The 12,790-nt window shown below is 37.1% G+C and overlaps 1 protein-coding gene across 3 annotated transcripts in view; it reads left to right on the forward strand.

Moving 5' to 3' along the window:
• Positions 1 to 3,041, forward strand: part of Kiaa1468 (KIAA1468 ortholog) — a 111,496-nt gene extending 108,455 nt beyond the window's left edge. For all 3 annotated transcript variants that reach the window (XM_005373018.2, XM_005373019.2, XM_013511190.1), the window contains exon 29: positions 1,343 to 3,041. In XM_005373018.2, coding sequence (XP_005373075.1) covers positions 1,343 to 1,463 — 121 coding nt within the window. In that variant the 3' untranslated portion in view covers positions 1,464 to 3,041. The remainder of the gene's footprint in view (positions 1 to 1,342) is intronic.
• Positions 3,042 to 12,790: the final 9,749 nt, after the last annotated feature.

Below are 12,790 nucleotides of genomic sequence, written 5' to 3' on the forward strand. Positions count from 1 at the left end.
GACTCATGACCTCGCGCTTGCCAGGCAGGCACTGTGCCGCTGAGCTAAATCCCCAGCCCCCCTTTTTTAAATTATTATAGCGGAACACACATTGCCATTTATCCCCCTCCAGATACTCCCTCTCATTCAAGTACAGTTATCCCATCCTTCCTGCCGTTTTCTGAAGTGGACCAGAAGTGAGTGTCTTTATGAAATATGATCAAAATACAGTGAATGCTGCTGCCAAGTGCCATCCAACAAAAAGGCAGGCTCAGGAAAACATTACATTGTGTCCTTATATACCTTATGTCACCAAATCTGGCACTGTGCCACTTCTGGCTTTTCCCCAAAGTCAAAATACTATGAAAGGTAAATGTTTCCAACCTATTCAGGACATCAGGGTAGCCATAACAGTCAACTAAAGACACTCATGAAAGAGGACTTTCAGAACTGCTGTAGAAATTGGCAAGAATGATGGGATATGTATGTTCGAAGTGAGGAGTGAGGGGAACTAATGGCAATAAGTCTTTTACTGTAGTAATTTCTTTTTCATTTAAACACTGGCTGTATTTTTTTATCATACTTCATATGTCCCAGAATTGCGGTAAAAACTAAGTGAGGTCATTAAAAGAACAATACACTAGTAGCATGCTGTTATGTGTCTAGCGGTGTACTAAGCGCTTTACACTTGTGTAATTTTAATAGGTCTTGAGAAGAAGCACCATGCCCAGCCTATCTGTGGATTTTGAAACTAATCAAAGAAGCACTCCTTTTGTTGTTCTTTTGAGACAGTGTTTCACTATGTAGTTCAAGTGGGCCCTAAACTCATTATGCAGCCCAGGCTGGCTTTGAGCATGAGGTAATCTTTTTCCCCGCCAGCTCCAGAGTGTTGGGATTACAGACGTGTGCCAGCACACCCAGATTTTTTTTTTTTTTTACTTTGTAGCCCGGGCTGGCCTTGAACTCACCATGATCCTCCTGCCTCAGCCTCCCAAGTGCTGGGATCACAGGCGTGTGCCACCACACCCTTTTTTTTTTTTTTTTTTTTTTTGAACTGCTTCATTTTACAGATGAAAGAATTTACTCATGGTCACACAGCTAATAAACAGCTGAGATTTAGTCCCATCCCAGATTAGGTTCTAACTACTACTGCTTTCTTTAATATAAATGATGAACATAGTACTCCTTTAATATAAAGAATGAACAGTGACTGCTCCTAACCTATTACAGTACATGAAAACTCTTTATATGCATTAATTTTCCTTTGATAATGCCCATTGAGAATATATTATGTTACTAAAGAAATAAAAAATAGATACTGTTTTATAATTGTTTCACATGAATTTAAAAATTTTTTTCCTAGCTCAATGTCAATTGCTGCAAGCTTAGTGAGTGAAGATACAAAGACCAAGTTTTTGAACAAAATGGGCCAGCTGACAACCTCAGGTGCCATGTTGGCCAATGTGTTTCAGAGAAAGAAGTAGAAGTGGGAAGGCAGCCCCCAGTAAACACTAAGATGGACCTCAGCAGACTGGTTCCTTGTACTTGAAGTACTTGCCTTTTTTATTTCCTCAGTTTTTTGTTCTTCTGTTATAATTTTATCCTAACCTCCAAAGATATTTGCACTGCTTTTGATTATTGCTGTGTATCTGTTGATTTTGGAAATATAACTGTGGTAATAGAAAATTAATTTGATGGCCTGTACTAAGTCCCTCTTCTATGTTATCTTTGGGAATAATTTTTTATATATAAATATATATATATAGTGAAGAAGGTTTTGTTTATTTGCTTTTTTGTTTTATTTTTGGATGGGATAAATAACAGATATCTGTATTATACTCTAAGCTATTACAATGGTACTTAAAATAATGTAAATTTGATGTCATTGTTATAAAGTAATAAAAGTGGAGATTACTTAAGTATTTAAATTATGAAAGAATAATGCAAACTTTTTATTGTTTCTTAACTGACTAGAAAGAGCCACCAGCATTACTCTGTGCCTTTTGGACTTCAGTTTGTGTATTCTGTAGGAATTATGTGCATTCCATTCACACGGTATTTCTTTAGGCTGCTGTGATGAATTTGAATTACCAATCCTACAGTAAATAGGTGATGAAACTTGCAACATTTCAGAACTCTCATTAATATATTTTAAGTGCTATTTAAACCTCCCCAGGACTTAAATGCATATAATGGACTTTCCTGAGAAAAGATAGTGTTTAACCATGGGGAGTAGTAACCAAGGTGAATTTTACAGAGTGTATAGTAGATTTAAATGCTCAAAAATAAATGTAACTGACAAGAGGTAATAATTGTGAATTTTCTCCCAAGTTGAAATACAGAAGATAGTATGGTTTGAATCCAGAATGTATCACTTGTCCATGTAAAATGTTTCACACAAGATGTTTCCTGATTATTTTAACTTTACAAGTTAGCTTTTCATATTGTGTTACAGAGAAGTACTGAAAAGTTAAGCACATTTAGGGGCTGCTTTTTTTTCCCTCTAAACAAAAAATAATATTGGCTATATATTTGGTTGGTTATCATTTTGTCCCTTAAAGTCAGTAACTATTGTGTTTGGTATATTTTACATAGTGTTAAATTACTGCATTGGGATTTGATGGTCATCTATACAGTAATAAAACCTGAAGTAGAAGAGAGGAGGACATACAAAATGGATATTGGTTTGAGGGGTTAAATGTGAGGCCTTTTTGAAAAATGAATATTTTGATAAAGATAATTCTTGTTTCAGCACAATTGATGCACATAGGTGATTCTCATATTTGTTGTATAGGCTGATTTAATACACTTGGAACACAGTTGGATTACACTCACTTCCTGGGAAAGCTAGCTTGCCATACATTCAAGCTTACAAAATAATTTGCTATAGGCAAAGCCATTTAAAAAATTCATTCTGAAGTTATTTCTTTTTACCTACAGTGAAAGAATTGTTGACTAGTCTTTCCGGAAACTGTTGTATTCTAGGCATTCCTGAGAAACTGAAAGTGGCTACCTTTCATGTCAAAAATGTTGATCTATTATAAATAAAATGTTTTTGCATATTTGTTATTGTTTTATTTTTGGCTGTATGTTTTGCTTTCCTTTTAAAACACTATATGCAATCAAAAATAAGAAGGCATATATTCATTAAAATGTACTCATAGTTTAGAAATAATAATCTACTTAATTACCTATTTTGTTTACTTTTACTAAAAAGAGATTGAATTTTATGAAACGTTTCAGAAATGATTCAAAGAAGTATGTTTAAATTTAGCTTAGCTTTGAACTATAATAGAGTACATGTACAGTGGACCCTTGACTCACAAACTCAGTTCCTTCACGAGGGCTGGTTGTAACTCAGGTTGGTTGAAAGTCAAGACTTTTTCCCATAACAAATAATAGAAATACCCGTAATGCATTCTGAGCCTCCCAAAGCACCCCTAAACCTTTTCATAATAAAATGACTTGTATAATATGCATAATTTATCAGAAACACCAATAATTTTCCTAGTGTATTCACCAAAACGTTTTAAAATGTGCCTAGTTTACCAAGAATTTCATACTGTACTCACCACTCAGGTTGACATCTTTGGCTGGCAGGAAGGGAGGATGAAATGGAAGGTGGTTATTGTTTGGAAAGGGAGTCCCCTTCCATAAGAACATCAGGATCTGGCCTTCTGGTGCACTTTCTTTCCTTGCAAGTCTGTAGCCCACCAGGACCTGCTTCTGGCTCACTAGCTCTCAACCTTTTCAGAACTAAAAATTGGTCTAAGTCTGTCTCTTTCTGTCTTTTCTTTAACACTGTTCTGTTAACATTGTCATTAAGCAAGTAAATGCAGTGATTGGCTTTTTCTCTGTCTGGGTGGGTCTTCTCTACAAATGATTGTAGCTCTGTCCATTTTTTCAGGGTTTCCTTTATTTTAGAAGAACTTTGTTGCACTGATTGTTGATACTCTCCCACCTCTTCAGAAAGCTCCTCAGCTGCCATTCTCTGTTGCTCAGCCAGAAGTTGCTGAAGTTCCTCTGTAGACAATTCCTCTGAGTGTTCCTCCACCAGTTTCTCAACATCACCACTGTCTATCTGCAAGCCTATGAACTCTGCTACAATGACAATGTCATCAACCACAGGGTCAGTTGAAGGCGCAGGCTCCTCTACACAGCCTTCAAAGTCTCTCCTTTATAATATTAGACCACACTTTCTTCCAGGTAGATCTTAGTGTCCTTTAGAGAGACACTGGCCCAGGATTTCTCAACCTTACACAGGAAAGGATGTAATGTTCCTTCCAGAACTCTTAAAGAGTTAAATCTATCTGAGACCGTCTGGAAGCCCTTCAGGAACAGTTCCTTGGTGTATAGCTTCTTAAAGTTAGCTAAAACCTGCTGGTCCATAGGCTACAGTAAAAGAGTTGTATTAGGTGGGAGGAACTCGCCTAAGAGCCATGGGAATTCTTCAGCCAGTTCTTCCAAATCTCATCGGTGAGCAGGAGCATTGTCCTTGATGAGGAGACCCTTGAGTGGTAAAACTTTGTTCTCTAGATCTTAACAGTAGGAGAGAAAGCCTCCTTGATCCACTCAAGAGAAAGTACTCTTGTTACTCAGGCTTTTGTGTTAGATCTCCACATGACCCCTAACCTATACTTTATGTTTTCTGAACACTCTAAGAGAGTGATAAACCAAGAGAGGCTTTATGTTGAGGTCATGTCTCACATTGGCATATAGCAGTAAGGTTAGCCTGTCCCTCATAGGCTTGTGGACTGGCATTTTCCTTTCTTCCTGGATAATGTACTCCTGAGCATTTTCTTCCAGAAGAGGCCAGTTTCATCACAGTTGCAAACGATGAGAGCAAAAGCCATTTCTCTGTGTCATTGTTTTGAAGTGATATGTGTAATTTTCAGAAGTGCTTAACAGCACTGGCTGCTTCACTATGCCTAGTTACTCTGTGAACTGCAGTTCTCACTTACTGGCATGAAATGTTTCACCATTATCACTCCTTGATTATCCTTCAGGAGATCAGCATGTATAATCCTAGCTTTTTCACAAATTATAGATTCAGATAGGCTATAACCTGCCATCTGCCTTTCACTTATCCACACTAATAATAGCCTTTCTACCTCATTGAACACTGTTGCTCATGACTTACTACTTTGAGTAACACCTTTAGCAACACTAGCTTCCTTATACAAATCTTTTCTCTGTAAGATTATTGAGATGGTGGATTTTGACATAACTGTACATATTAGTGAGACTGGTCACACAAATGCCACTCTCATATTTCTCCACAAGTTCCTTTTCAATTGTGATTGCTTTCTTTACCTTCCCTTTCATACTTAGCTGCTTTTCTAGCTTTTTGGAGAGCCATTTTGATAGCAGTAATTGTAGTGGTTATACAAAGCAAAGACTGAAATATCCACAGACATGCACATCTGGGCTCAGACTGACACATATGCTTTTCTGGCATCACAAGTCTTTTTACAAGTAACTGCACAAGTGGCTGGCATTTGGGTCGTAACTCAAGACTTTGGTTGTAAATTCTGAAATTCCAGTCATAACCCTAGTGTTTCATATGTGAAGCTGATCATAACTCAGCAGTCCATTGTATGTTTGTTACCACATGAACAGATACACAGTCCCTTAGTATCCATGGGGATTAGTTTCAAAATCCACTGATAGGCTGGGCATAGTGGCATATGCCTGTAATCCCAGTATTGAGGCTAAGGCAGGAGGATCACTGTGAGTTCAAGGCCAATGTGGGCTACATAACACGATCCCGTCTCAATAAAAAAGAAAGAAAAAAATCCACTGATACCAAAATCCACCAATGCTCCCGTCCTTTGTATAAAATGGCATAATATTTGTATGTAACCTGAATACATCCTCCCACATATTTCAAGTCACCTGCAGATTATTTATAATCCCTAAAACAATATGAATGCTATTTGGATAGCAGTCACACTTATATTGGTTAGAGAAGACTAACCAGAAAACAAAGTCTAAATCTTTGGTACAGAATGCAATTTTTTTCTGTACTATTTTCATCCATGATTAGTTGAATCCATGGTATGAAATGAATGAATACAAAAAGCTGGCTATAATTATTTCTGTAATTTTTATTATTTAGTGAATCCATGTATTTAAATTGTAATGGTTTTTAAAGGGTGACAAGTAAAGCCATATCATATATTTCAAGTGAGTTTCCCTTATACTTTAAAATGTCTTAGTATCATTAAAATTTTGCTTTTTTTTTTGTTTGTTTTTAGTTAAATATAACCTCTTTCCAGACAAGTCAGACACTAACCATTGGTTCTGAGCGTGTTCTCCCAAAATAAGGAATAAAACACCCATTCTCACTGTTAAATAAAATAAACTTGTGGTATAAGTTTGTTCAACTTAATGAAAAGCTAAGTTTACAAAGTAATGAAAAGCTAATTTGAAATGCCTGTTTCCAAAGCAATCCAGAGATAAAATTTTTTTTCGGGAATCCAGCAGTGGCCTAGTTATTAGCTGATTTCTTTCAAGTATAATGCCTGAATGGCAACCTATCGCCATACATAGGAGTTCTGGACTTTCATTTGTTTCCATCAGTTATCCTTCTTGAAAGATTATTTTGCCAAACTTCAAATTGACTTTTAACCTTAATGAAATTGTAGGTTGTCAAGCCATACTGTATTACTACTTAGCACTAAAGTATGTCAATTGCTTTAGAATTTAAATTGGGATCTCAAGGCACTATCAAAATTTTTTCTTAACATAAAAAATTGGCTCAGTTTCTGATAACATTTGGGATATGAAACCTGTATTGTCTTTATGTGACCTGTTTTTCAGGGCAATCCATTTGGAGCAATTATTTCTACTTTCAAGACCGAATTTTACCTAGATATCACCTTTAAAAGTATCTGGTAAATTTTGTATATTGGCAAAATAATTATATTTCAGACAACCTAAAGATCTTTTGCATGCATTTTGTTTAAACAAATCAACACTCTTAATTACAATCTCAGGTGACACATCTCATCATTCATACTTACTCTTTTTTTTTTTTTTTCATACTTACTCTTCAGAACCAAGTATAGGAAACTTGATTACTTCATGGTTTACTTCATCAGATTCCAACTTCCTTGCCAAAGCCATAAAACTATTCAGATCTTAGAAGGTGAATGCTTTGTATCAGATTTGGAGACCATTTTATTTTCTCATACTTGGCGTATTGTCATAAAATTATGAAGACGGAAATCATGAAGACAGAAGACTTATAATGGAAAATGTCTTGATTTTCATAAGTGAAAAGCCAATAGATTTTATAAAATACAGATTATCAGTTTCAATCTAAACAATGCCCCTCCGAGGTTAGTTTTCTGACTAAATTAACCCCTTGCAATTCCTTCATATCGCCTTGGTTTTTTGGAATTACTCTTTATCAATGCTTATTTTCTTGTTTGTATTGTCTATTTTTCACCACATTAAGGTGAGAAAAATCCTTTTCAACAAGTGTCTCTTCAGTACTTGAAGAATGCCTAATATACACTAAGTAATTTACAAAAACAATAAAAAAGTGAGTTCTTGAACTTTGATACCAATTCCAAACTTGCCAGTTAAATTGGAAGGATGGTTAAGAGCATCATTAGTCTCCCAAAGTAGTATGAGTTTGCCAAGGCAACATGCCAAACTAACCAGGCATAATGGTACAGGTGTGTTATCTCAGAACTCTAGGAGGCAGAAGAAAGAGGATTGCAAGACGGAACCTAGTCTACATAATTCAGTATCAAAATTTTAAAAGTGGCAGGAATGTAGGTCAGTGCAAAGGCCCTGGGTTCAATCCTCAGTATAAAACAAATGAAAACCTATATGTCAAACTAACCTAAATCCTTTTGCTAGAACTATTATATGTTAGAAAATATAATAGAATATTATGATTTGGAATAGTGTAAAATTGTGCATCGTGTCTTTCTTATCCTTATTTATATCTGAAGTAGAAAATATGGGCTGAATGAAAGTGTATGGAGCTATGCCATGTATGTGTGGATAAAAAGTCAATTTCTGTTCATGTCTGTCTGGGAAGTACCCCTTCTAAATAAACTTCACCAAGCTTACCAAGTAATTTGTAAATGTGGAGATGCCACTCTTTTCTGTAGACTGTGGAGTGATCTTTGTGCTGTGTTGTGCACAGGGAGACAGTGAGGAAGACTGACACAGAACCTGCCTCAGAGATTTCCAGACAAGGAAAATAGGTTGAGAAAGAATTGCTGAGGAGGATTTACTTCAGTCAGATGATTACTGTTTACTTTGGCTTCTTTGGGTTGACATTTTACCTGGAACTAGGAAGAACAGGCTTTAACCAGATGAAAACAGGAAGAGGAAAAAGAGCAGTACAGTCATAGGCCAGAAGGTGAGAAACAGTGCTTTGTTCAACAACCTTGGCAGAGAGCCAGGGGAACTAATATGCTAGAGTGAGACAGCATCAGAAGGGATAGAGTTAGATCATACGGGGCCTGTAAGCTATGGCTAGAAGTTAGAAAGGGGTCTTTGAATAGTCATCACCTCGGTTTCTGACAGGAATAACAATAAGGAGTGATGACAACAGTGAGAAAGTAAAGAACAAGCATGGGACGTTAAACTGTAATTTTGTGTCACATTTATTAAACTCAGGATCCCTGATAGTTGCCTGTGTGTGATAACTTTTTGTCACTGATGAAATTCCTGAGGAAAGCAACTTAAAGGAGGAAGGATTTATTTGGGCTCACGGTTTCAGAGGTTCCTTTCAATTGCCAGCTCTCTGGCTCCTTCAGTTTAGTCCTGCAAGGCAGAAACATGGCAGAAGAGTGTTTAGAGAAAAAGCTGTACCTCATGGCTACTAGGAAAGAGAGAAAAGGAATGAACCAGAGGAAAAGGGAGTGGAGACAAGATATACTCCCCGAAGTCACAACTCCCATGACCCACTCCTGGTAGGCTCCACTTCTTAAGTTTCCATTACTTCCCAGGAATGCCATCAAATCATGGTCTCATCAATGGGTTAATCCACTGATGATGTTAGAGCTTTTGATTCAGTCACCTTCTAAATACTCCTACTTACCAGGTTAAATAACCCTTGTTTATTGCAGGCTGATCTGACCCACAATCTCCCAAGTGAGTTGGGGATGGCAAAGGCTTAACCAAGTGAGACAAATGAAATGATTTCAGGGCTCCAGGAGGGTCTACCTCTCTTACTTACAGCTTTGATATTCTCTTGATTTAGACAAAGACTTCTCTGGGCAGCCCATATTTATTTGGTTTTCAGACAAAGGAGGAGGATACTCAAGAAAACATGGGAATCTAGCAGGACCTTGGAAGAACTTTCCCAAGTAGTAAATTATGTCAGTCAGGAGAACTGCCTTATCTTTAGGTTGGTATTTATTGTAGAAGTGTGGAGCCTACAGCTGCAGTCTCCTTCTAGTTAATTGGGGTTGGAGCCAGACATCCTCAGCTGTGGCCTTATCTTGTCCTTTGAGGCATCACAGTTTCACAGGCCAATACAGGCCTAAGAGGTGACCAGTGACTCACAGAGGTTTTCTTACTATGAGTCCATTGCCCATACCTGGACAAGGTGCCTAAGCTTCAGACAACTCACAAGTAAACATGGAAAGCCAATTGGTTAATACTAAATCTTGCTCAGAGCCACTTTGTAGTGGTCTCCAACACTACTCTAAACACAAAGACATTTGGCATGTTTTATCTCAGCCATAATGCTGGAAATGTCATGTGAGAAGTTAGCTAACCAAGTATGGATCACAGGAGAGGTCAGAATTGAAGACATAGTAGTTACTGAAATTTGAATGGAGTCATGGGACTGATGGCCTGGGAAGACAATACCAGTAAAGAGAATCTATATCTACTCTGGGATACTCCTATTTGGACATTTCAGCAGAATAACAGAAACTACTAAAGGAGTCAAGGCCCCCACAGGCAGGCAGGAAAGCAGGAAGACATCATGGAAGCAAAGAGAAAAGTGTTCCCTGGAGAGACTGACTAGCTGTACCAGTGGCTACTGTCAGTCAGTATGAAGATGGACCTGAAATATTAGATGAATGCCATCGATGACTTCAGTAGTTTCAGTGGACTAGGGAAATAGAAGCCTAGTTGGAACAGAAGGAGAAACATTAGTGAGGGATGACAGATCTTTCAAAAATGTTTGCCAAGCAAGGGAGCAGAAGAATGGAGGTCAAGGGAAGGCTTGCTTTCTTTTGTAATGAGAGAAATTAAATTGTCTTCATAGACTGATGAGAATAAGTCAATAAAGTGAGAGAAGGCTAAGATGCAATAGCAACAATGGGCAATGACTATGGACATGAAATCTTTGAGAAGGCAGGAAGAGGTGAGATTGAGAGCGCTACTGGACAGATAGCCACCATTCAGTAGGGGAGTAAGTACAGAATAGATAGACTCAAAGTAATTAGAAGGATAAAGCGGGAAGATTGGGTGGTTTCCACTTAATTCCTTCTATTTTCTCAGTGAAGTATAAATCAAAGACATTACCATATAGGATGTATCAGACTCTTGATAAAGAAGTTAAAAATGGTTATCTTCAAGACTGGCAGTAAATTATGAAGGGAACCATAGGATTGCAAACCAATTTTGAGAGCCCACTTGAAAATAATTATAAATTTAGAGAGAGCAGTTCACACAGTTATTTTTTGCTTTTCTTTCTTCCACCAAGGATCAGCTGTTCCTGGAGCAAATATAGAGAGGAAAACATAACCAGGGCTGTTTTTCCATGTACATAAGAGGGAGAGAAAGGACAGGGGCCTTGAAGGTGCTTTCAGAGGAATAACTATTATGATGGACTACAGAATCTAAACTAGGTAAAGGAAAAATGAGATAGGGTGAATGCTGAAGGAAATCTAAGGAGAGGGTCTCAAATTTTAAAAAGAAAATGTGAATATTCAAGTAAGTTATCTGATCAGTTATTTCCTTTGGAAGAAATAAGATACAATGCACATAGTTTGAGATACAGAAGAGAAGCTTAAGAAAAAAAGATTGTAAATAAAGGTAAACTATCTGAAGACAGACCCTGGGTTTCCACAGGCCCAGTTGGTGGGGATGTGATGTTCAGGAATGTTCAGAGTGGCTCAGGAGCAGGAGCTCAGGTTTAAATAAGAAAGGAAAAGGAAAAGGAATGGGTTTTTGATGAATAAGGTAAGCAGGCTTGTGATGATGGGATTAGACCTGATAGCCTGAGAATCTGGGTAATTCCTTACAACTAGAAGGGTATGGTCTGGTGGGCCTTCCTACTGGAGATCTGAGGTTCCTGTTTTGTTTCTGTATTTCTTTTCTTTTTTTTAGTAAATGACAAGACCTTCTCTTCAGTCTTTGTGTTCTAAAATATCAAAATGCTGTATTCAATCTGAAACTTGTCTGTTCCTTGAAGCTATGTGCCCAACTAATAAGGTATTTGATAAGAAAATGAATATTGTACATACACTGGGGTGAAAGTAGCACTCTCCTCAATATCTCTTTTTTTATATTTTCTACTTCTTTCAGTTGTTTGTTTTTTTTATTCTGAAAGAGTTCCTGAACTTTTACCTTCCAGTTCTTATATTGTAGGGTTTTTTTTTTTTTTTTGGCATTTATGTTTACCAAGATTTCTCTTGTGTTCTCTAATACTTTTTCTTAGTATTGTGCTCTTATTTCAAGTATACAAAACATTCTTTAATTTCCTTGAGGATACTCATTAGGATTTTTGTATTCTCTACTTTATTATATTATCTCTATTTCCTTCAGTGTTACTTTTTACATTTATCATTTTCTGTTTCATATTGGATATGTCCTCAAACATCTAGTCACCTTTGGTTATTCATCCATATTTTAAGAGTAAAATAATAAGCTGATTGGGATCTTTGTGTATTTGATGTTATATAGAAATTCTCCACAGGTCTCAAATTTTTGCAGGTCTAACAAGCAGAGGCATGAATTACCTTAGTTCTAGACTAATCCAATAATGTTTCTACAGCAAATAGCCTTAGAAGAAATAGTGTGTTTCTCTAGACCAAAGAAAACATTTATTTTCTATCCCATATAATAATGTCTTCATCCAAGGTAAAGGTCAGGTAGGTAGGCTTACCAATATTTAAAACTCAGCTTCTCTAAATTCAGATGTCCTCCCTATAATCTTCAGGCATCATGTGTCCAAATTTGCCTTGCCCTGTGAGGACTGGAGCTCTGGGAGCTGAAGAAAATGTTACTAACTGGTTACTATAATTGCAGTGTGTAAAAACTTTTCCTCTGACCAGCAGCCTTATGTTCTCTGTTAGCATTCATGAAGTGGAATCTTGCTTCTTAGCTTGCAAGTAGGGTGAAACCTTAGACCTCCCATAGACCTTTCTTGATGTTTGGAAGGGCTTATAAATCCCAAGAGATATTTTTCCCATGAGTCTTCATGAAATGTGGTTGTAACTTCCTCTATAATACCCCTATAAGTACTATATGCGCTTTAAATAGTCATTTCTTACAGTTTCCCTCATTATAAATCCATAACACCACAACTGAATTTAGGAAAGAAAATCTATAGGGAATAAGACAGTTCAGCCTAAGCACACCATTCTCCGATCACTTCATTCAAGGCCAAAATTTAGATATATACCTCCAGAGATTCATAGTCAAATAAGTTTGAAAAATGCTACATACTGTGTGCTATGGCTGGTATGTAGATGTCCCCAAAAACTTCATGAGTCATGGGGGGTGGCTTTTCAGAGGTGGCTGGATGTAGTGTATGATACTGAGATTAAGAGTGTGTGGAATGATTTGTAAATCAGTTCACTGACTGGTTTGGCATAGTTCTGGC

Source organism: Chinchilla lanigera, unplaced genomic scaffold (assembly GCF_000276665.1).
Source record: "Chinchilla lanigera isolate Chin_1 unplaced genomic scaffold, ChiLan1.0 scaffold00001, whole genome shotgun sequence".
NCBI classification, from domain to species: domain Eukaryota; kingdom Metazoa; phylum Chordata; class Mammalia; order Rodentia; family Chinchillidae; genus Chinchilla; species Chinchilla lanigera.